This window comes from Mustela putorius, unplaced genomic scaffold, assembly GCF_011764305.1.
Source record: "Mustela putorius furo isolate JIRA1106 unplaced genomic scaffold, ASM1176430v1.1 tig00003972_pilon_pilon_pilon, whole genome shotgun sequence".
NCBI classification, from domain to species: domain Eukaryota; kingdom Metazoa; phylum Chordata; class Mammalia; order Carnivora; family Mustelidae; genus Mustela; species Mustela putorius.
Genome location: NW_025422115.1, coordinates 18,077,055 through 18,099,931, shown reverse-complemented (window position 1 = coordinate 18,099,931; position 22,877 = coordinate 18,077,055). Strand labels below are relative to the sequence as shown.

Genomic DNA, 22,877 nt, shown 5'->3' with positions numbered 1-22,877 from the left:
TAAATAAATAGTCTGTTTATTAGTAATATGTTACATTATTAAAGTGCATTGAGAAGAGATGCAGGGGCCAAAGCTGGAAGGCCGCCAGCCCCAGGCCCTGCCCTGAGCTGGCCAGACACAGCCAGAGAAGGGCCCGGCTCTCTGCTGAAATCCATGGACAGGGCTGGGGGCAGAGCCAAGCACCTAGAGAGCTTGGCCCAGGCTGTCCCCACCGGAATTCACAGTTTAGCCTAAGTTATAACATGTCCTGAGCTGAAGGTGGGAGACTAGGAGCATGGAAGCACAGCCCCTGGGGAAGGGGGCTGAGGGGCGGGGAAGGGACCCCCCCGCCCCCCAACCCCCAATGCCAAGGGCAGAGTCCTGGAACCTCCCCCTGAGGACCCGGCTCCTCCTTCTATATGAATGTGGTGAACCTAGGGCTCAGTTTCTCCTTCGTTCTCCCCTGTCTCCCTCACCCTACCCCCCCCCCGAACTGCCCCCCATACCGGGGGACTGGGACCATATTCCCCTCAGACTGGGATCCCAGGGCAGAGCCAGCTCATGCCACTCTCCGCGAACCCATGCCTGTCCCTAGACTCTTATCCCGTCCCCGGAGCCTCAGACTGGGACCCCCCACCCCAGCCCATGTCTTCCCCAGTCCCCTCCCTGTCCCACCCCACCCCCAGCATGTAGTTTTGGTATTTTCATACAGATGCAGTCAGAATTAGCTATACATGAAATAAGCCTAACATAAAAATAGAGCTTTTTCCGTCCTTCCGTCCGGAAAGCAAACATCCTTCAATAAACATGCAAGGCCGCTGCCTGGTGGGACCCAGGGCGGGTGAGGGAGCCGCAGAAGACAGCCCTGGGCCTGTGGGAACAGCGGCCACCCCCAGCCCACAGCAGGAGGAGGAAGGAGGGGGCAGTCGGGATATGGAGAGTCCAGAAGGACTCAGGCCTCAGCCCCAAGGTCCAAAGCCGAGGTCCCAGCTTCCCTCTCCAAACCCCGTTCTCTGGCCCACGGGCTCTTGGGCTGGGGACATCACTGCATTTAGTCAAGTTTGAGGAGGGGGTGTTGGAAAAGTATTCTCCAGAAGATAAAGTCTGAAGTCCTCAATGCCCCAGCTTCACAACAGCACCTTCCTTCCATAGCCCCCAGCCCCCGTGCCCCACGTGGGCCTAGCAGCCGCCTGCGGCTGGCTATCTCCAGGCCTGGTGTCCTTCATCAGGTGACGCAGTCTCCCTGGAAAGAAGTAGCGGGCCAGGAGCTCGCCGGACCCGGCCGGCTCCGGACGGGAGACTCTTCTGGGGTCCCCCGAGGCTGCAGGAACCTGCACCATGCCAGCCCCAGGAGGTCCTAGTGGACCAGCAGGCCAAGAGCAAGTGTGGGCAGGACACCCAGCCAGAGGGAGGTGGCCAGGGCCCGGGCACGGCCCAGCAAGTGCTCGGCTGTGGCGCCATCCTCGGGCAGCAGCTCCCAGTGCTGAGCCTCCCGGAAGTAGGAGCCCTCCTGGGCCTCGCAGCGGTAGTGGCCGTACTGGCGGGCTGTGAGGTTCTCGATGAACAGGATGCAGTTGGGGCTCTGGTGGCCTGGCTCGCAGCTCTGCTCCACGTTCTGCTCATGGCGCCACGAGTAGGTGGCATGACGGGACTCCACAGGACAGCTCAGGTAGTAACGAGAGTTCGGAGCAAGGGAAACCTTCTGCAGTGGGGCACTATCTGGAGAGGGATGGGGGAGGCAGCTGTGAGGAGAGGGCCTAGGGCTCCCAAGGCAGACTATGTTCTCCTCTGCTGACGAGGGCTCCAGGGCCAACGCTTTGAAATGAACACCTCCTCCCGACTCCCCCCCGCCTCCCTCACCATTCCCCTCTCCACAACCAGCCCAGACCAAAGGGTGCCCCCTCTGCAGGACTGTCCTGCCCCATCTCGGACGGGCCAGATTGGGTACCTGGTTTGGGGTTGGGGCACTCTGTGTGTGGCTCATCTGGATTAATGGACTGCAACACTGGCCTGGAGTTGGAAGGGGGAGAGAGGCTAAGCAGGCAGGAGGCCACAAGTCCGGCCCTTTGCCCATCCTCGTCCCTACCCAGGATCAGCAGCAGTGTCCCCCCGCCCCACCCCACTCACCCCTTCCTCCACACCTCTTGCAGCCCACCAACACCACCCCTATTCCCGTGTTCACCTGCTTCCCGGGACAAGGAATTCGGGCCCACGTACCCTGGAGAGCTGTAGATGGAGACACAGCGGCCCTGGTCCCAGCCGCAATAGGGGTCTCGGGCCATGAGGCAGCCATGGCAGCCCCCACTGTAGACCTCACACAGATCCAGAGGCACCTGGCTTACCTCCCACTGGGAGCTCACGTAGAGCTTCCGCTAGAAGGAGAGCAGGACTCACGTCAGGCCGGGGTGCCCAGCCCCAGCACCGACTTCAAAGTCACCAGGCCAGCCCTACCTTGGCAGGCCCTGGGGCCCAGAGGTTCTTAAAAGGACGTGCAAATCACATGCAAAGGAGCTCTGTCCCCCATCCCCCAGGTAGCCTGGCTGGTTGTAGCGGGCAGGGGAGGCTCACCCGCTCGGTGTCCAGCGACATGGCCTGGATGGCAGCCGGGTGGTGAAAGGGCTGGATCTCCATGATGTTGAAGACAAGGCTGCGTTCCCCCTCCCTGGACTCCACCACTTTGTGGATGGTGCCCCTGTCTGGGGTGAGGGGCAGAGGGTCAGTGGGCCAATGGGCGGGCGTTCCACTCCAGAGCCGGGCAGCCTCCCTCTGGGCCGGGCCAACCAGCAAAGACATGTGGAGGATGGCTGGGCAGTCGGGGCTCAGGTGAGGGTCACAGGAGTGGGCCAGGGCGGGGCGAGGAGAGTATGACTGAGGAGGGATGTGGGAGTCTGGGGGTGACCCAGGGAGCTTCGGAGGCTGGGCCGCAGAGGCCACCCCAGGAGGCCCAAAGCTCCCCAAGGCTGCAAGGGCAGCTAGGGCATGAAGAACAAAACCTCGGTACTGTCCACGGTACGTGTGGATCCTCTGTGCCTTAGCCTCGCGCACTGCTCAGTCCTTAAGATCAAACACCCTTAAGAGGCGGGTATTATCTTCCCAATTCCGGGAGGAGGAAATGAGGCTCAGAAAGGCTGAGCAACTTAGCTCAAGGTCACACAGCGGTGACTGGAACCCAGAGACGTCAGAACCCCACCCCTCCGCTCCTTCTATGACTCCCCTGCTTCCTGGACTCGTTAGGGTTGTTTGCTTTAAATACACTTTTCATTTTGGAATATTTTTAGCTTTACAGAAAAGTTGCAAAGATAGTACAGAGTTCCCGAATACCCTTCACCCAGTTTCCCCCAATGCTACTATCTTACATAATTGTGGTACATGGTCACAATGAAGCAATTGAGACTGGGACATTAGGATCACCTCAACGACAGACTTTATTTGGATTTTTGGGGTTTTTCCACTAATGTCCTTTGTCTGTTCCAGGATCCAATCTAGGACTCTACATTGCATTTAATCTTTGGGGATTTTATTAATTTTTAGAAAATCCTTCATCGGAAAAGGATGTTAGATGCCACATGGAGATTCCCAAGGTCAGAACCAGGCTGCCTGCCTCTGAGGCTGTGCTGTCTCCATTCATACCTTTCGGGGACTAATGGGCATTCTGACCCCCAGGTCCTCCCATTCCCAACTCACCTTCTGTCCCAGTTTCGAGAATAGCCTCCCTCCTTCTCCCTCCTTCCCAATTTCCCAGGGCATCACTTGCCCCAAAAAAGCAGTCAGATGATCAGATGATCACCCGCCTAGAATGTTCCTCTATGTGTCTATGATCCCCCTCTGCAGGCTCCGAGATGTGCCCAGACACTGCTTTGTCCTGACAAGCCCCCAGCCTTGCCGCTGCCTTCACGCCCACACTGCCCTCCGCCGCCTCCGTGGCAGCCCCATGAGTGCCTCCCATAACTTCTCCCAGGTGTGAGAGCCTCCCACTCTCTGCAGAGGGCTCAGAAAGTTCTATTTCTTATCTGGCCCCCATCCTTCTTGCTGTAGGCTCCAAAATGGTACCTCTCCAATGGCCCTCACGGATAAACTGGGACAACGGCCTCATCCTGGGTCTGCAGGAGAGGAGTCCACGGCCCCATGCAGCTTTCCTTGTCCTGTCTCCTGCTCTCAGTTCTGCACTGTGTGACCCTTCCTCTCCTACACCCCAGTGCCCTGCCAGCCACGGCTGAGCAGAGCAGGGACGGGGCGCATGGGTACAGCCAGGATGAAAGGAGGAGTAAAAGAAGCGGGGTCGTAGGACCCAGAAGCCAGGCCCCTTGGGGAATTCCTCTCCCCGAGGCTTCCAGAAGTCAAACAGCCACGAAGGGCACCGTGGCCCTGAGAAAGCCACAAGGTGAAGCAATAGATAGAGGAAGCCACGTGGGGGGGAGGTACTGAGGGCGGGCGCCTGAGGCCCTGACTGTGTGGCCCCAGAGGTGTGAGGCCCCTGGGGAGACCCTGCCCTTTCTCATGGCATCAGCACTTGGTCTCAAGGAAGGCCGTTGCCCCTGCCCACACTGATCTCTGTGCCTGTTCCCAGGAGCCCATCTGCCCACAGACTGGGACCAAGAAGTTGCCAGAAACTCAGCCTGAGCCTGGCTCGTTCACAGCTGGTGACTTCCCAGAAAACAGGGGTATCTCCCAGGGCTTCTGGGGTCAGCAAAACCCTGAGCCCCACAGAAGTTCCCTCTGTGGTTCTCTGCAAGACTCTGCATAGGGGTAGTGGCGCCTAGGTGGCTCAGTCAGTTAAGGATCTGCCTTTAGCTCAGGTCATGATCTCAGGGTTCTGGGATCGAGCCCCACATCCAGCTCCCTGCTCAGCCAGGAGCCTGCGTCCCCCTCTCTATCTGCCATGTCTCCTGCTTGTGCCCTCTTGTGCTCTCTCTCAAATAAACAAAATATTAAGAAAAAGGAAAAAAAGCAATCGACTCTAAGTCTCTGCTGTCTGTAAGTCCTTTCTCGTGTCTCACCAAGTTCTTGGCATCCACCATCAAATGTTTCCCTGCACCTGCACAGTCCCACAGACACGGAGAGAGTCCAATTTCCTCATTCTGCCTGGCAGAGGCCCCACAGGATACCAGTGACCCAGTCCTTCCTCCTGATTTTTCCACATTTCTTCCTACCATCTTCCCTGGGTCAGACATCTGGACCAAAGCTATACCCATCTTGGCTCAGACTTGTTACATTTCTGCCTCTGAACCCTCACACTTGCTCTTCTCCCATCCTGGGAGACCCTCTCCTCTTCCATCTTCCCCCACCTCCTCCAAGAAGCCCTCCTTGCCTGACTCTTCCACAGCCACACATACTAACCCCTGACAGCTGTTGGTCAATCAATTCTCCCTTCCAGGTGTAAAGATCTAACCAGATGTTAGTTATGTTATTCTTTACGCCCTTCATACCCATTCTTACAAAGCAGGCCCGAAGGTCCCAGGGTGGCCCCTCACCTGTGGTTAGGTAAAGCACGTGGAAGGTCTCCCCACGGCTGGCCTGCATGCGGTGAACGACCACTTTCTGGTAGTGGTACTTGGAGTGGAACAGTGGCGCTTTCGAAGGCCCCATGGGCTCCACCCTCTGTGCCACCTCAGGGTGACTGTCAGCCACCTGGAAGGTGTCCGTGGGGATGGGCTGCCGGTCTGGGAGACACTGGGCAAAGAGGACAGGTCCAGGTTAGTAGCGCAGCTGGGAGATGGGTCTGAGGCCCAGGCCATTGTCGGGGGGTCAGCTTACCTTGCCAGGCCGAGGGTTGGGAAGGCTCGCATGGTAGCCCTTGAGTGAGGAAGTACGGAAGACCTTGTCAATGTCCCCAAGCGAGTACACACAGACGGCCGAGTAGTTCCTGGAGGACAGAGAGAACACCTCAGTGGGGGACCTGGGCCCTCCCCGCCTCCACGCACCCGGGCCAGCCCAGCCCCAGACAAGGGCATAACCAAGTCCCCCAGGCTGTGAGCTCTGGGAGGACAGGGACTATCCCAGGGGTCAAGCCTAATGCCTGAGATTCTCAAACACCAGTGAAGGAAGGAGGGAGGGAGAGCAGGGGCGAAGGAAGGAGGGAAAGGAGGGAGAGAAGAGAGAAGGGAGAGGGGCAAGTTCAACCACGTTTCTTTCTGCTGTAATTGAAGACCCCAACCTGTGTTCTGTCACAGAATCACCAAGTTCAGAGGTTAACCCCCCACCCCTCGCCCCGGGCCATAGAAATCCCAGTGCGTGCCTTCCAGCTGGGTGGTCCTCCAGCCTCTCCGGGCCCAGCTGCAGCCTGCTGCCACCGGAGAAGGCCAGACTCCCGTCCCCTGCCCAGCCAGGCCAGGTCTACCAGCACCAGAGCAACAGAGCTTCGGCCTGGGCTTCCCAGCTCAGCCAGCACACACCCAACCCGCACTTGCGCCTGCCTGCCTTGTTTTCAATCAACCAGAGCGATTAAGAGGTGTGAATGATTGGGTGCAGGCCATGCCTGAGAAGGCGTGATAGCGCCCAGCTGCCTCTTTCCAGTGCCCCAGCCCCCACTCTGAGCACACGGCGGGGGGACACACAGGCACAGGTGCGACCATAAGCACGCCCACAGCACGTGCACGCACACCTGCATGCACCTCTCCCTGAGCACGGGCTCTCCCCTACCCGCCACCCAGTAACAGCCCTGTGCACTCTTGCCCCATGAGCCTTCTCCTCAGCAGGGCCCAAGCCTTCCAAGCCCCACTGGCCGCTTTACCGGCCCGGCTCCGGCGAGGGTCACTCACCAAGGGTTGGAGAAAACGCCGTAAACTCGAGTGTCCCTCCACTGGCCGTTGGGGTCAGGGAGCAGAAAGACGTCCTGCAGCCTGTTAAAGTTCTTGTTCGTGGACGCATCGCTGCACACCAGCATGGCCTTCAGGAAGGTGTTCCACTTGGAGACCGACAGGGAGCTCTCACCACCCTGGTCTCCCTGAAAGGGTAAAGAGGAGGAAGAGCCCCTCAGCCCCAGCCCCGGCTGCCAGGAATGCCGACATCCAGGCTTCAGAGCAGGTACGGAAGCCCTAAGAGGGGCCGCGACTCCATCCCCTGCCAGGGGCCCAGGCCTAGATGGCCTGTCCTCTCCAGCCGGGTGCTGGCACCAGGCGCCAGCCACAGGCCTTGCTGATCCAGGGCACAGGGCTGGCGGTGCAGACCTGCAGGCTCCAAGTGCCAGGTCCCCATGGAGAAGAGCAGCTCGGACATGTGTTTGTTGCACACACACACACACACACACGCGCGCGCGCACGCGCGCTCACACGTGTGCCCCAGACACACATCCCAGCACCTTCAGTCACAGGAAACACACACATAAATGCACTTCCACACTCACAAACATGCTCACTCTCCACGTGAAGTCACACGTGTATGCTCCGTCAGGCGTGCACACAAGCCCCACCACCTCCCCTTCCCTCCCACCTCCCACACTCCTTCGTGCACCTTCCCTCCCACGCTCCTTCGTGCAAACATGTATGACCCCTGACCTGGGTGTGTTTTCACACAGTCGCTCTCTTCTCCATAGGCACAGACACACACTCTGCCCACTCTGCCACCCACTCACCCTGCACAGCTGGGCCACGCGGGACACATTGAGAGGGGCCTCGGGGTTCTTGTCAGGATTGTCCTCCCGGAAGAAGTAGTAGATCTTGTCATCGTAGGCTTGGTCTTGGTGCACAATGGTAGCCTTGATGAACTGCGGGTCTGCCAGGGACACAGGCGAATGGGTGTGAGGCTGGGGGTCTACTCGGAGGACCCACCCCTGTGTGCAGGTGAGCACACAGCTCCCCTGCATCTCTACAGACAAGCCCAGGGCAAATCAGACCTAGGAAAAAAACTCAGAACAGCAGGTCCAATAGCCCAAGGGACCTAAGACTACACCCCCAGCCCACACCTGTTTTGCCCTCTCCTACAAAGATGTCATCGGCCCGAGAGCAATGACTTCATGCCTGGGGACTGGGGCGAGGTCCCTGGGGGCCCCTATGTCACTTCTGCCTAATTGGCAGAGTCCTAATGAGGAGGGAGAAGGTGTCGTGCCCCAGCATGAGCTCAGCAGAGGGATACACTCTGGCTCCTGGGGACCCCACGCTGGCTCTGTGGCTTCCTCCGTTTTGCTCCCAGAGCATACTGGGCCCACCCCGCCTCCACACCACTGTCTCTGTTGTTCCCCTGCTCCCTTCCAGGTCAAACTCCTCAGCTCTGGCTACTCAGGCCCCTGGTTTCTTAAGTGGGCTGTGGCCTCAGCGGCCCTCATGGAGCCCTCCAGGGGCACAGGAGGACCCCATCTGCCGCCCTGGGTGTTCACACCCCTCCAGCCCCTCCAGCCCAGCCGGAGCCTGATTTACTTTGCATGACGGTGTCACTGGTGTACAGCTCGATCTCGCCCTGGATGCGGCGGAACCGGGGGATCTTCCCGTTGTATTCCTGCTTCCGGATTGTGGAGTACACCTCGTCCCCTGGGCATGGTGGGAGGGCCATGGGTAAGGGCAGACAGTACCCAGAAGTCCCTCCTCCGAGCCTGGGATGCTGGACATGGAGCTGTCCACCCTCCCCAGCCCAAGGCAGCAGCCCTACCGTCAAACAGAACCAGTGAGTTCTCATCTGGGCTGAAGGGGGCATAGCCTCTCTTCTCGCCAAGCGACTCCACGGTGCCATTCACCTGGGGGAGGCCAAGGAGGGTTAGACAGCCACGTGACCCCATGGCCACTGCCACTCACGGGCGCCAGCTTCCTAGCCAGGGACCCCCTCCTCCCAGGGATTCTACACAAAGTGGGGCCAGCCTCAGAGTCCCCCCAGCTCCTTCCTGACACAGAGGGCAGAAGCCCACCCAGACAGGAGTGAGCTGACCAGGTCTGCGGGGAGGGGCCCTCTTACCAGTCTCCAGCAGCTGGGGCGCCGGGCGTTGGTGCCACAGATGAGAAGCCCCTCGCCCTGCCTCTCCAAGAGCGTGATGTAGTTCTCGCAGTCCTGCCCGGGAGAAGGGGAGGGAGACAGGTTGGCTGGAGGTCCTGGCAGGCCTAGCACTAGGACCCTCGGTCTTGGGGAAGGAGTCATCAGAAGTCTGACTACAGGAGGCAACCTCCAAAAGGAGAGCCCAGAAGGGGGTGCTGCTAACTCCAAGAACAGAGTAAGGGCAGAGAGGCCTCAGAAAAGGACCACGTCTGACCCTCAGAACTGGGAATCCTGAGCCAAGGTTACCTCTCTCCTCCCAGACTGTGGCTCCCAGGGCAAGGCCAGGCCTCCTTCCTCAGACTCTCAGGGACTCCCGTCCCTTTTCCAAGGGAGTCAGCCTCCCCTCTGTATTGCCCCCCCACTCACCCGCTTGTCCAGGCAGGACCCCTTCGTGGAGCCAATGTTCACCTAGGGGAGAGGGGAAAGTGTCAGTCCACTGTCAAGGCCAGAAGCCTGTAAGTACTTTCCATGCATGTCTCAGGAAGAGTTCATTCTCTAGATGAGGGCCCTGAGAAGCTGAGTGATTTACCCAAGATCACACAGGCTGTCTGGCCTGATTCTCGAAGCCAAAGTCCAGAATCAGCCCAGAAATCTCAGAAAACAGGAGTGCTGGGGTTGTGGAACCCAGCTTCCTGTCCAGATCTCCCACAGCAGCCCTACCCACTTGTCCTGGGGGGCTAGTTCTAGGCCTTTCTCCTCGCCACCCCAACACCCGGGCCAATCTGGAACCTCTCAAAAGGACTGTATATGGGATATCACAGGGGCTGGATCAGTTTAGGAAGAGAGCTAATGTCCACAGATTCCCTGAGATCCCAGAGGGGAGATAAGGAGAGAAATAGGGGGAGGGAAGAGAGAGGAAGGGACTCAGCTCTGTTTCTGGGGCCAGCAGAGGGATCCGACAGAGGAGTCCAGGCTCACCGTGCGCACGGAGGCATTCTTGCCCTCAGGGAAATCGAAGAGGTAGACCTTGCCACGTCCGCCCACCCACACGGCAGAGCTGCCCGGCTCGTGGAAAAGCACTATGTGAGGCTCCGACAGGCCGAAGTCAACCCAGTCCTGTCCTGCGCGGCCTGGGGAGGAGGCAAAATCGGCAGAAACATTGAGGCTGCGCCCGGGGCAGCAAGAACCTTCCCCCTTACCCCCTGCCACCCCCAGGCACATCAGCACCTACCTGACAGCTAGTGTTTGGGTCTAGACTAGGGGACCACCAGGACTCAGAGCCATGAATAGAAGTGAAGGGTCCCCTGCTGGGATCCAGCAACCAGCTGTCCTTGCCCCAGAGCCATTACCCCTATCCTACAATATGTATAATCTCAGAATGAGGGCAGGATTTAGGGGCCTCTGGGGAAAACAGACCACCGTCCCCCAACATACACACACATATACACACACACACATGCACACAGAGTCTGCTACTCCTAAGAAGCTGGGCTCAGGCTTTGGGACTCAACCAGGGCTCCCTGACTTTGGTCTGTGTGGCTCACCGCTGCCAGGACAGAGCCAGCAGCCACCTCTGTCCCCTGCGGGTAGCAAGGCCTCAAAGCAGTCCACCTAGGGTCAAGGTTTCCAGAGATCACATTGGTCACAACCCCAACCCCTCCTTTGGGAAGCCCTCTCCAACCCCCCACCCCTGGCCCTCCCTTTAGGGAGCAGGCCAGCTTAGATCAGAGCTAGAAAGGAATCTGAGTAGCCACTCCTCCCCATTTCTATACATGGGCAAATGGAAGTCCAGAAGGAGGCAGGCCAAGGTCACAGGGTCAGTGGCAGGCACTGAATGACAGCCCACGCCTCAGCCCCTCAGCTGCCCTCGGTGGCCTGGCCTGCTCAGGGCTGGCTTCACAGGGATGCAGGCTGGCCAGGGGCAGGGTGGGGGGCAAGATCGGCCCTCCCTCCCCAGCAGTTCTGGGACAGGGAGCCCTTCACAGAGCACAGCCTGGGCCTTTAAGCAGAAGGGCTGACCAGGGCAATTTTGCCCAAAAAAGAAACTGTAGCCACTACCTCCAGGGAGATGTTTCATCTCCGGTGACATTGCTGAGGTCGGCCCAGTTGCAGGACTAAATTACAGAGATGGGATGGCCTGTGGCTGGTCTTCCGCCCCGACCACTCTGGGGCTCACCCCAGAGTTCAGCCGACCTGCTATTTATTCAGCTGCAGCGAATTCTGGGGCAGCCAGCTTCCCAGGGACACGGACACGCAGGACACAGCCCAGCCCACATGGAAGAGGGCTGCCGTTTCCTCCCTCACATCTGCCCAGGGCCCTCTCTGTGAGCCATCCCAACTGAGGTTGCATTCAGCTGGGGTGGGGGGCACACCTTGTAACCCGAAACCCATGATCCCTTCCCTTAGGCTAGCACCCTGCACAGTCAGGTCAGTCCTGGAAGTGGATCTTCTCTGTCTTCACCTCCGTGGCAGCCTGAGCCACAGCACAGAGGAAAAACTCAGGGCCCCCGGGGGACACACTAGCCCAAGGTCACGCTAGGAGGGAAGGCAGACTGGCTCACGATACTGGTGCTCGGAGATGCCAGCACTGTGGGCCAGCTGAGAAACCGCTGAGCTTGCAGCCCTCGGGTTCCCCTGGCTCCCCTGGAGTGCTCCACGCACAGCCTGAGCACCTCGGCAAGTCAGGCCTCATCAACCCCCCCCAGGGTCCCCCTCTGCAGCCCTGGCCACGCAGGCCAGTGCCGAGAGCCCAGCTCTGCACTGGGTTGGTGGCCGAGGGTAGGGCATTGCACAGCTAGCAGGTCCCAGCTCCCGGGCTCCCCCCGCCTTTCCAGTGGGGGTAAAATTAGAGTGCTAGGGTCAGCTGCCCGGCTCCCCTTTCACAGGCAGCCAGCCAGGGATCCAGACAGTCTGCGGCTGCTCCCCCTTCTACTCCCCTGACCAGCTGTGGCCAGGAAAGGCTGCAAGTCTGTGTCTGGAGATGGGCTGGGGCCTGAGAGCTCAGAACCCTACCCCTCACGGAGGGGCCCGCGAGGCCCACCACAGCTCTGGTAGACGGGAAAGAGGCACCAGAGTGGTCCCCGGGGACAGTTCTTGTCTGGGGGCCAGGGAACAGTCCTACCCCGGGGAGTCAAGCCTGATAGGAGAGGAGATCTGGCTTCTGGCTCTACACTGAAAACCAGACAGAGTGAGACTGTCACCGGAAAGCAAGCCTCCCCAAATCTCACACACAGAACTGTCCCAGCGCAGAACTCAGGGCTGCTCATGAAGTATCTTTGAGAACACAAAGGGAAGGAGGGGGAGGGCTGCCACGGCTGGGGTACAGCATGGGGGGCTTCCGTGCCAGCCCCAGGACAGTCCTGCACAGATTGGGAGCCTGAGTCCCACACCCTGCACTTCCCGGCTGCAGCAGCCCAGGGTGGGGGAAGTGGGGACTGTTCACCCCATTCTGCAGAAGAACAAGCAAGGTCCAGGCCACATGGCCTCCCTTGACCCCTAGGCTCCTGCCCCTCCCCAGTCTGCACCCGGTATGGGTAGGACGGCACCAGCTCAGCCCGAGGACGAGGACGAGGCCTTGGCCCATTCTCTACCCCAGCCCCAGCCTGGCTCCCGAACTGCCCAAGGCCCTCAAAGGGCCTGATTGTGCCGGGGAAGTGTCTGAGCGGCAGCAGCTCGATGAATACATGAAAGGAAGCTTTGTTCACGTTGCCGGAGCGGGGGCTGGGGGGCTCAAGGGCAGGAGGGCTGCCTGGAAGTGAAGGCAGCACCAAGCCTTCACAGCCAGGCCCCGTGGCCCCATGGCATCATGACAGAGAGCTGGGTCGGGGAGGGGGCGGCCTTCAAGGCTCTGAGCAAGGCCAGAGTTCGCCCCATAAAGGCCCAGCCTGGTGACGAAGTGTCACCTCCTTAAATGCGTCTTTTTGCTTCCCAGTGAATCCAAAGGGCTGGGGGAGGCGATCAAAGCTAGATGGGTCAGGAAGAGGCAGGAAAAGAATTCCAGACAAGGGCAAGGGCTGAACCAAGGTGAGGAGGCTGAATGGGGGGTGCCTAGACCCAACCCTGAGAGTGATGCCCAAGGATACTGCCCATCAGTCAGCAGTGTTGCCCTCCCCCCTCTAGGCAGGGCTAGGATCCGGAGAGCCTCCTCTCCTCCAGCATCCCCCCGGCTCTCCCTGCCTGACCAGCCCCCTCTGTTTCCCATCCTCGATGTCTAAAAGGAGCACCGTCTGGCACCGTGTCTCCCCCTTCACTCCCCGGCCTGACGCATTAGTGGCTGACTAAGTGGTAGCTAAAAGCTCCCAGAATAACCAGGGGTTCGGGCAGGGGAGGGGGCTAGGGGCCCAGGGCATGGCCCCAAAGGTGGGTCAAGGCATAAGACCCCCACCCCCCACCCCCATGTGATACTGAGCCAATCCTCGCTCCTTCCGTACTAAGAGAAAACACACTCAGGCTGTCCTGTTCCCAGCTGGCCTCCATGGTCCCCACCCTCCCCTCCTCAGGGAGGCAGGAGCTGCAGGGTGAGCCCCAGCCAGAGAGGAGGGTCAAGAAGATGGCTGGGTATGGGAGGTCAGATGCCATGGATAAGAATCAGACCTGACTGCTCTCACGGACACCACCCTTGATCCATTGTCCCAGTGGCCTAGTGGCTAGAGCAAGTGTGGGCCGCCAGAGAGTGGGTTTTCCTAAAGCAGGCTGGCCTGGAGGGCTATCATCCCTCCTCTCCTTCACTCTGGATGCTGTCACCATCTGGTCCCCACTGTCCCCGCATCCTCATTGTTAATGAAAGAACAGGGCAGCCCAAGGGGGGGGATGGGGACTGGAAAGGAGGGGATGGTGTTGACCATGAAGGCAGAAACAAGGACAGGCCCCGCAGTCTGGCCTGGGCAGGGACAGCCTTCCAACCTGACCCAATGAACCGATGGGCCTTGAATGATGACCTCAAGGAGCCCTTTGAAAGTAGGCATTGAGGCAGGCTCTAGGAATGGCAGGAATGTGGGCACCCAGCAGGAAATGCCTGAGTCAGGCCACCCCGGGGAGGCCCAGGCACAGGGCAGGAGCCAGGCCGACCTCAGACTGGGGACCCAGCCTCATCCTCCCCCATCCCCATACCCCACCCTGCATTGCATTGCTGGGCCCCCCTCATACCACACCATACCCCCTCTCCTACCACACACACCTGGCTGAGAAAGAGGAGGGAGGGCCCATGTGTGACCCAGGAATTAGGGCGCAGCCTCTCTACCCTTTGCAACCCATACCCCACAGGTCAAGGTAGAAGGGAGAGGATCTGAACAGTCACTGAGCTGAGGGGACACAGAGGCCAGACGGACTGTGCTGCTGACCCAAGGAAGCAGGGAGGGGCCAGGCCCCAGCATAGGACTTCTGCTACCCATCACCAGCTCTAGCCCTCCGGGACCATATCTCGAAAGCCTCTTGCTTTACAAAACACTGTATGTGATTTCTCTCTACTTCCCTGGGTCCTCTCCTGCTCCCCATCCTTCCCTCCCTTGCCCGCTAGGTGACAACTTGCTGGGCTGAAGGGACATATCCTCCCACTGACCAAGGTCAGCTCTGGATGGGAGGGGAGCATGCCTCACAGGGGGGCTCCAAGAAAGCCTGTGCTCCTTGTGGCAGCCAGGTGGCTGGTTGGTTGTGACCAGGGCCTTCCAGGTTCAGTTTCCTTCTCTGTGGATCGAAGGGGCTGGTACCCGCTAAGGCCCAAGTTTTATGACCCAACCATGGTTCTTAGGACAAATCACACACATGATGAGTCCTGGAAGAGTCACAGACAATTTTCTGAATGGAAGTGGGGGCAGCAGAAGAAGCCAACATCCCCCTCAGCCTCCACCAACTGGCCTGCAAATTCCCCAACCACCCTGCCAAAAGGCAGGACAAGTGTCTGTATCCCATTTTATAAACAGGAAAACTCTGGCCCCTCCAAGTCAGCAAGGCTGTGTGCTCCCTTCATTCTGCCACTGTGCCCAAAGGACCAGCAGCCTGGCTGGTGGGGAGACCAGCAGGCAGGGTAGGGGGGAGGTAGGGGGAACGACGGTGAAGGCTCTGGGGAAAGGAGCAGTGTGGATGGCAGGGGCACTGGGGTAAGCCAGACTCAGGGGACTCTGTGGGGGAAGGCCCTCCTCCTGAGGCCCATGTGGACTGGGAGGAGGTTCCAAGGCCAAGGGAAGGCAGGAAACCCAGGATGGACAACATGTCCTGCCCACCTTCTGCCTGTTCTTCAGGCTGGGCAGGTTCTAAAAGCCCCAGAATGAGGTCAAGGTCAATGGGTAGCTCCTTCAAAGGAGAGGATGGGCGGAGGGGCAGGGCCTGCCTTTGGGCCCAGAGCCAAGGCAGAGGTGGGGGAGAGGGCAGAGGATGCCTATACCACCCCAGGGGAGGAAGAGAAGGCCCCCCAGCTTGGCCTTCACTGCGCCAGCACAGCCGGTGAGGGAGAGCGGGCAGGGCCCAGGCTGCCAGGTCTGCATCTCCCCAGAAATCAGAGATGACGAAGGAGGAGGTCGACAGCGATGGTAACGGTGACATCCCAACCGCCTTACCCTTCCACTGCACTTACTGTCTACCAGGCTCTAGTCTGAGTGCTTTTTAGATTCACTAACCCACTTCATCGTCCCTGAAGTCTTCTAAGGTGGGTTGTCTTAGGACCTGTATTCTACAGTGAAGGCAGCAAGACACAGAGGACTCAAGGAACTTGTCCAGGATCACTCAGCTATACAGTGGTGGAGTGGCGCTTGACGCTGAGGCAGATTGATTCTGGAATCTGTGCCTTATAGCACTGCGCTCTGTAGAAGGGCCCTTGGAAGCGTCCAAGCCAGTGTGTCCCACACAAAAGAAGAATGGGGACCAGAGAGGGTGGAGCCTGGGCAGAGGCCTCCTGGCACAGGAAGGCCTGACCTCTATCCACAATGCCCTAAAGAGGCTTTGTGTAAGTGAGCGTGGGTGTGCAGGCCTGAGGCATGAGGAGTGGGGGGTGTGTGTGTGGAAGGGATCTGGGGGTGCAGCACAGCACTGAGTACTGACCAGCATGACTAATGAGGAAGACAAATCTCTTGAGATCTCTGTCCAAAATAAAAAACACTGTGGCCTGGGGCAGACCACAGAGAAGGGCAGGATACACTCATGAACCCTTCCTCACTATCTGCCCAGCAGGTTCTTACCCAACCAGCATCTGCCAAGGCGAGACCTCCACCTCTGACTCCTCAGCTCAAGAAACCACCATGGCTCCCAAATGGCCATCCCGGCAGGGCCCTCCCCCTCGACCTGGCAGTCAAGGACCATCTCTGCTTCTCTCTGCCAGAGCTCCTTCCCTCCTCCTCAACTTGGCTTGTGCTCTCCTTTCCCTTGATTGCCCTTTCCCCTTCTGTCTGTGCACACGGTCTTACCTGTCCTTGAACACCTGGCCTCTACCCCCCACCCCCAGGCTTTAGGAAGTGCTCCCAGCCGCTCCAGCTCTCACTGCTCCGTCCTCCCTCTGACCTTGGGCTACACACCATCTGGCACACACCATCTTCTCTCAGATCACACTGTCTGGTGGGATTTTGCCCGAACTGTGGTAAGGTAAAGGCCAAGCCTCCTCTCACCCCATGGGCCCTGCCAACCCAAGGCTAACAATGGGCAAGTAAGGACAGCTCAGATAGTAGGGAGGGGTGGACGGGGGCAGGAGGACCAACCGCCATATGCCACGGGCGCAGACCTCTTGGAACAGGTTCCTGGGCCACTGACAGGGCACCGAGTTTATCGCCACGACCTTCTTCCTTGCTAGGGTGGGCTGAAGCCCTGGGTCCAGAAGATAACAGCATGAGTGGTTCTCCATGCCCCACTCTGCCTCCACCCCACGCACCTGCCCTTCACTCTCGCCTGGCTCTTCTCCTTCCAAGGACATGTCCCCCACTTGTGAAACCCCACACTGACCTGTCACAGTCTTTGGCTACAGCTACCGGTTCCTGATCTCCCAAGTGACCTCTCCAACCAGGGAGCAGGTCCGCCTCTCCAGGCACCTGTGTGCAACCCAAGGGCAAACCCAAGCCTCCTCCTGCTCTCTGCCCTACAGTTGCTGAACACAGACGGTCCCAGGCATGGTGGCCGGTGCTGGCTGCCCTCCATGATGAGAGCTGCCCCTGAGGGCGTTAGCACAGAGCCCGATCCCCTGACTGCAAGCCAGGGGAGCAGGACGCAGGGCAGGATCAGCTTAATCCCAGGCTGCCATGACGGTTAAAACCAGATTAGCCCCAAGTCCTGACACAGGTCAACCTGCCCTCGAGACCTGAGGTCCAGCTGCCCTGGGAAAAAGACCAGAAGAGGTACATAGAGCCAGCCCAGCCTAAGGTCCTAAAGGGAGGATGATCATGGCTGGTGGGGCTCCCGGGAGCAGAGAGCACTGGGGCAGGAAGAATCTGGGCTCAGCTGAGGAAGGAAAGGCCAAAGAGGAAAGGGCTCAGGGAGCCCCAAGCCTGGGGAAGTAGCATGGAGGCCAAGAGCAGGCTTGGGCAGATGATATAGCCCTGGTCCCAGCTCTGCCTGTGTCATTGGATGTCCTTGGGCCAGTCCCTGTCATCCCTGGCCTCAGTTTCCCCATCTGTGGAATATGTGGTTTGGTCCAGCTGATCTCTGTCATTTGTCTTCTGACGTCCTAAGCTGTGCCCCACTGGGCTGTGGGCTGGAGTTATCCAAGGTTTGCTGGAGGAAGTGAGACAGAAATGGCAGAAAGGAGAAGGGTGAAGGGAGTGACAACCAGCAGGGCAGGAAAACGTGGGTGCTGAGGAGAGGTGAAGACAGATGGACAGAAGATAAGGTGGGTGCTGGGCATGGTCACCATGCCGTACTAGGGAAAACGGTAACTGTCACTGTGTGTTCAGCACAGTGACATGGAGGGGTGCAAGGGGACAGATCTCCCAGTCTCCCGTGACCTGGGCTAGCCAGGGGAGGAAGCGCCAATAAGGGACAACAATCCTCCAGGCTCTAGGAGGACCCCTTCCTCCCCCACCCTGGGAGGGAGGAGGCTTCTGGGGACAGACAGGCCTGGCCATAAAAGGAAACTAAGAGAAGGGGAAGCTTTCTGGCCCCAAAGCTACCCACCAGAGTAGAGGAAGTATGGTCAGTCTCTTGTGACATAGCCAGATGCCGTGCGGTGGCTGAAATGAGGGACACGGGGCTGGGGGTGGAGGACAGGACGTCAGATGGGACCTCAGCTGTCAAACTCCAGGACTACCCACTCCCACCACTGTCCCCATCCCCGCAGGCTGCTGGATCCCTTCCCCTGGTCCGAGCCTTGGCTTACCACCCATATGTTAGGGGCCCTGGCCTGGCCCTTTGCAAAGAAGTTTGCCCAATTCTCCCTGTTTCTCCTGAAGTATGCAATGAAAGAGGGGTGTAGAGCTTACACAAGCATGCCAAACTCCTGCCCTCACCTGCAACCCACCCCCCCCTTGACCCCTGGCCCAAGGAATGATCTACATACACACACACACACCCCAGTCGCAAGCAGGTGAAGGCTCCTGGAAGGGGGAAGCTAGTCACAGAAAGGACATCTGCCCCTCCCCCACCAACACAGCCTAGATGCTGCCAGCAGAAACTCTTCCCCACCATGGAGAGTCTCTGCTGAGATACAGGCTGCCTTATCTGGGGCACCCCACAGTCAGGAGTTAGGCAGAAAGCTCCTGTCTCCCCAAACCCAGCCCTGGCTTCCCATCAGGGAGCTATGACACACAAGAGGCCTCCCCTGCCAGCCATGGTCCTTCCTCCCACTGGCTGTGTAAAGTCAAGTGGCCCAACTCAGATGTCCCCTCCTGCAAGAAACCTTCCTGAAGCCTCCAAGCCCTAGCTAACTCAGTGTCTCCTTCCTGGCTCAGAGCACCCACTCAGCATCTCTCCTTTCCCTGGTCCTAGTTGCAAGTTTTTGGGTCTGAAATCCTGTCACACCAGGTACTTCCTCCTGTCCTTCCCCTCCCCAGCTGGCTTCTACACCTCCTGCCATCCCAACTTACCACCTCTTCCAGGAAGCCCTCCTTGATTAGGTAGACTGGGTTCAGTACCTCCTAAACCCCCATAGCTGCCCTCTGTTACAGGTCCTGCCGCATTTTATTGTAACTGAAGGTTGATCTGCCTGTCTCTCCATCTACACTGAGAAGTCTACAAACTTGTCTACTTTCTCATCCCTGGGACCCCAAGCCCTGCCCTGGGACCAGTACAAGGTGGGCCCCAGCAAATGTCAAATGTCAAACATGCTAAATCACCTCTGAGACTACAAATTAATGAACCACTTCTTCCAGCTAATCTTAGTCTTCAGCTCATGAGACAAAAGAGAACACAACACTCAAGGATTTCCGCTGACTTCCCAGGTTTCAATTTCTCCTCAATGCTAAGGTTTGAACTGGCCACCGCAGCCTCTGCCCGTCCCAGAGAGGCAGGAATCCCAGGGAATGCATGCTCTGGTAAGTATGAGCTCACCCCCTTCACCGGCTTTGGACGTATGAGGAAAGAGCCTTGGAAAAAGCAAGTACCTGTCCAGAGTCACACGGAAAAAGAGCTAAGACCTGAGCCAGGCGCCAGACCTCTGCTCTCTTTTCCCCACACCATGGATGTCTTAGGCCTATGCCGGCATCCATCCCACTCCAGCCTGCTCTCAGAATCTTCACAATCCAGGACAGAGGGGTCACACAGCTTGGCTGGACGCTCCCAGTGACGTCACCAGCTCAGGAAACCCCCTCTCTCCTCCTGGGAATTACCCCCCCTTCCCTGGTTCTGCAGGGGGAGTTCACCTTGAAGGTGATGAATACATCTAAGTCCCCCAAGAGGGCAAGGATTTCCACTGGAAATGCTGATGCTTGGGGAGCCTCAGCTGTGACCTCATCCCCCGGAGGAGGTGACAACACCACCCCCCTGGGGGGAGTCACCCCATAATGGCTCCCCCAGCAGCCGCCAAGTCAACAATAACATCCTGTTGTTTAATTGGACAAGAGAGAGGGCAGAACCTGCTGGGCAGGTGGAGATCAGAGACTGGGCTTTTTCTCCTTGTGGACACGCTGGCTCAACTCTGATCCTGGAGGTCAGGACTTTCCTGGGCTTCTCCATCTCCTCCAAGCAGGGATGGAATGAGAGAGGGGTACCCAGCTTACATGAGCATGTCAACCCTCTGCCCTCACCTGAAACCCACTCCCCTCCAGTCCCTGCTGGCAGGGAGGTCAGGCCCACACTTTGCATCCATGACTGGTCCATGTGTCCCTGACGCCCTCAGAGAACAATCTTCAGAGCCCTTCCTGATCTGGTGGGCTCTGAGGGTCAAAGATAGGTGCAGAGTTCAAGGGCATCCGGCAGGTCAGTGCTGACACATCCGTCTCTCTCCGCGCCAGGCTTCATCAGGCTGGAAAGCCATCAACTTCCCCAACAAGCGCAGGCTGGGAATCTCCCAGAACTCTCTGATCAAATCTTTCCCTGAGGCTTAGGAGTCTAAGCAACATAAAACAAATGACAGAGAAGAGCCCCCCCTGTACCTACTCCCATCCCGAAACCTCTCCTGGCTGAAAACTAAAACCCCAGTCTATGCCTCATGGAAAAGCGGCTCCAGAAACCTCATTATCTTTGGTCTAGTGGTTGCTGGAGGCCCACCTCACAGCACCCCATACCCTGGAAGATGGGGACCTAGGTCTACAGCAGGGCTGGAGGGTCCTCTTCTCAGCCTACTCCCCAATTTGCCCTGCCCAAGCCCATTCCTGTCCGACTGCCATGTGTCACCCCACAGGAGACAGGAGGCAGCTGTCAGCCAGGCATACCATCACCAGCTGGTGGTCCTGGGGGAGAGGCTGGTGGCAGGGTCTGTCTGGCCAGTGGGGCGCCTGGCACTGGTGAGGATGAGCGAAGACTGCCTTTGGACAAGATAGGTGAGGGGGTGGCAACTCCCAGCAGGGATCAATAGCGCATTACCAAGCGGAGGGCACCAGTGCGGGCCAGCGTGGCACAGTTGTGAACTGTGTGCAGTGGAAAGAAGAGGTGGAGCTGGGTTGGGAGCTTTGAAAGTGGGTAAGAGGGCTGAAAGCATCTTTAAATAGCCCCAGGGTGGGGACTAAGTGCCCTGGCTGTGGAGGTTCACATTAAGTGCTCAGAAGAGGCTGTGCATTAAGTATGGGGGGAGGGGTCTTGGGAAGACTTGGGGGTAGGGGCAAGCAGAACCAAATGCAAGCAGTTTGGTGCAGGGGGAGATTCCAGAACACTCAGATATGGCCATGTGTCCTCTTCAGAGTGCCCAAACGCTGTGCTGTCCAGGACAGCCAAAGGGACTGAGGCAAGGCAAAGATAGCGGGAATGCAGAGAAAGCCTGGGCTGGAGCTGGTATGAGTGAGGGTGCAGGTGTCCACCATGAATAGATGGCCAGAGGGCTGCCTGCTCTACTCCCACCAGAAAGACCTCTGGCTGGGTAGCATAGCTGGCCCCCAAAGTCCCTCCTTTATGGCCAAAAAATTTGCTTAAATCCTTCTCCCCTCCCTAACTCAGAACTAGCTCTGGTCCTGTGCCAGTTCAGAGCCCCCAGTCCGCACTGTGAGCTCACACACTGCAGAGTGACCTTGGGCAAGTCACATTCATTCCCTCCACTGCAGCTGCAGATCGGGCCACTCGGTTTGTGTGTGGGATTTTTTTCCGCTCTCTGCTAAGAATACCTGCCCCAGATAATGCTCAGGCTCTGGCAATTCCTGCAAACCGCCTCAGGCATCAAAGGCTGCTGGCAGGGCCAGACCAGACCAGTCCCCCAACCCCCACCGGGAATCCACCACCACCAAAGGGGGCCGCAGTGCCCGCCAAATTTGGGAGACAGGGCCCTGATGGTCTAGGAGCAGGGAAGCATTTGTGTGCAATGCAGGGGAGGGGAGCTCGGTCCCTCAAGGCAGAAAGCCTCAAACCCCACCTAGCCCGCTTTCTGACCCATTGTACAGGGGTCTAAAGTGAGGCGACCCTGGGAGAGACTCTTCACATATCCATCGCCGCCTAAAATCTGCATTTCCGCCCGAGATCCGCCGCCTGGGGGTCCCAACGATCGTGCCCCACCCAACGGGCACTGCCCCCCACGCTGGCGCCGATTCCTGGTGACAACTGCCACGTGCGGACAAGGGGGGAGCGGCCGGTCCCGGCATTGCAGAGGCAGCGCCCGGGTGCCCCAAGCCTCCGCACCGCACCATGGCCCGGCTCACCACAAGGTGCCCACCCCTTTACCCGGCCCGCGCTCCGGGCCGGGGCGGGGGCGGGGGCAGGCAGCGGGGTCTTTGTTCCCGCAGCCCGAGCGCAGCGGCGGCGGCAAGGGGTCCGCGCCCCCCTTGCCGGCCCAGCCTGCGCCCGGCGCGACAGCCGAGCCCGCCGCTCAAGAAGAGGAGACGTGGGTGGGGGTCCCGGCCAAAGAAAGGGTCCTGTACAGAGGTCCTGGCGCTGAAGGACCGAGAACGCCCCTCGGCTGAGAGAGGGGCCCTCTCCCTCCCCTGCGCTCCGGCGCTGCGGTTCCCGGCTGGGGGCGGACTTGGAGCGACTTAGCCGGGGCTCCGGCCCCCGCCGCTCGCTCACCGCAGCCCGCAGCGTTCCAACCCGCTCCGGCGTGCCAGCGCGCACACTCACATACACTCACCCAGACCCACACGCTCCCCGCGGGGACAGCCCGGGACCCGCAGACGCGCGCACGCACTCCCTCCCGGGCCCGCACACTCCGCACACGCCCGGCGCGGCGTCCGATCCCGCGCCCCACCGGCCGCGCGGCGCCACCTACCTTTCCAGACAGCGGAGATGCGGGGTCCGCTCTTCGGGTGGCCTTGGGTGGCAGCGGCCGTCCAGAGCAGCAGCAGCAGCCGCAACGGGAGCCAGGGCCGAGCCAGCGGACCGGGGACGCGGGTGCTCTGGGCGCCGAGGGAGGCGCATCCGGGCGGAGGCGGTGTCATCCCGCAGCCCGGGAGCGACAGCGGCGAGCAGCCTAGTCTGAGCCAGCGCCCCACCAAAAGCAGAGCTAAGGCGAGGAG

General features: G+C 59.2%; 1 protein-coding gene across 1 annotated transcript; it reads right to left on the bottom strand.

The window, feature by feature from the left end:
- On the bottom strand, positions 1–22,877 carry SEMA7A (semaphorin 7A (John Milton Hagen blood group)). The gene is made up of 14 exons (XM_004758410.3): positions 22,631–22,877; positions 9,856–10,007; positions 9,304–9,345; positions 8,860–8,952; positions 8,560–8,644; positions 8,331–8,441; positions 7,550–7,689; positions 6,738–6,922; positions 5,734–5,842; positions 5,451–5,649; positions 2,548–2,675; positions 2,197–2,351; positions 1,928–1,989; positions 1–1,698 (listed from the first exon to the last, which is right to left on the bottom strand). The coding sequence occupies exons 1-14, from the start codon at positions 22,797–22,799 to the stop codon at positions 1,337–1,339; spliced, it is 1,992 nt and encodes a 663-aa protein (XP_004758467.1). The 5' UTR covers positions 22,800–22,877; the 3' UTR covers positions 1–1,336.

Excerpts from the sequence above, each read along its gene's own strand:
- SEMA7A (XM_004758410.3), bottom strand. The coding sequence starts at position 22,799 with ATGACACCGCCTCCGCCCGGATGCGCCTCCCTCGGCGCCCAGAGCACC. Across the intron at positions 8,645-8,859 it reads GCCCCAGCTGCTGGAGACTG|GTGAATGGCACCGTGGAGTC; the intron begins GTAAGAGGGCCC and ends GGCCTCCCCCAG. Across the intron at positions 6,923-7,549 it reads GCGTGGCCCAGCTGTGCAGG|GGAGACCAGGGTGGTGAGAG; the intron begins GTGAGTGGGTGG and ends TTACCCTTTCAG.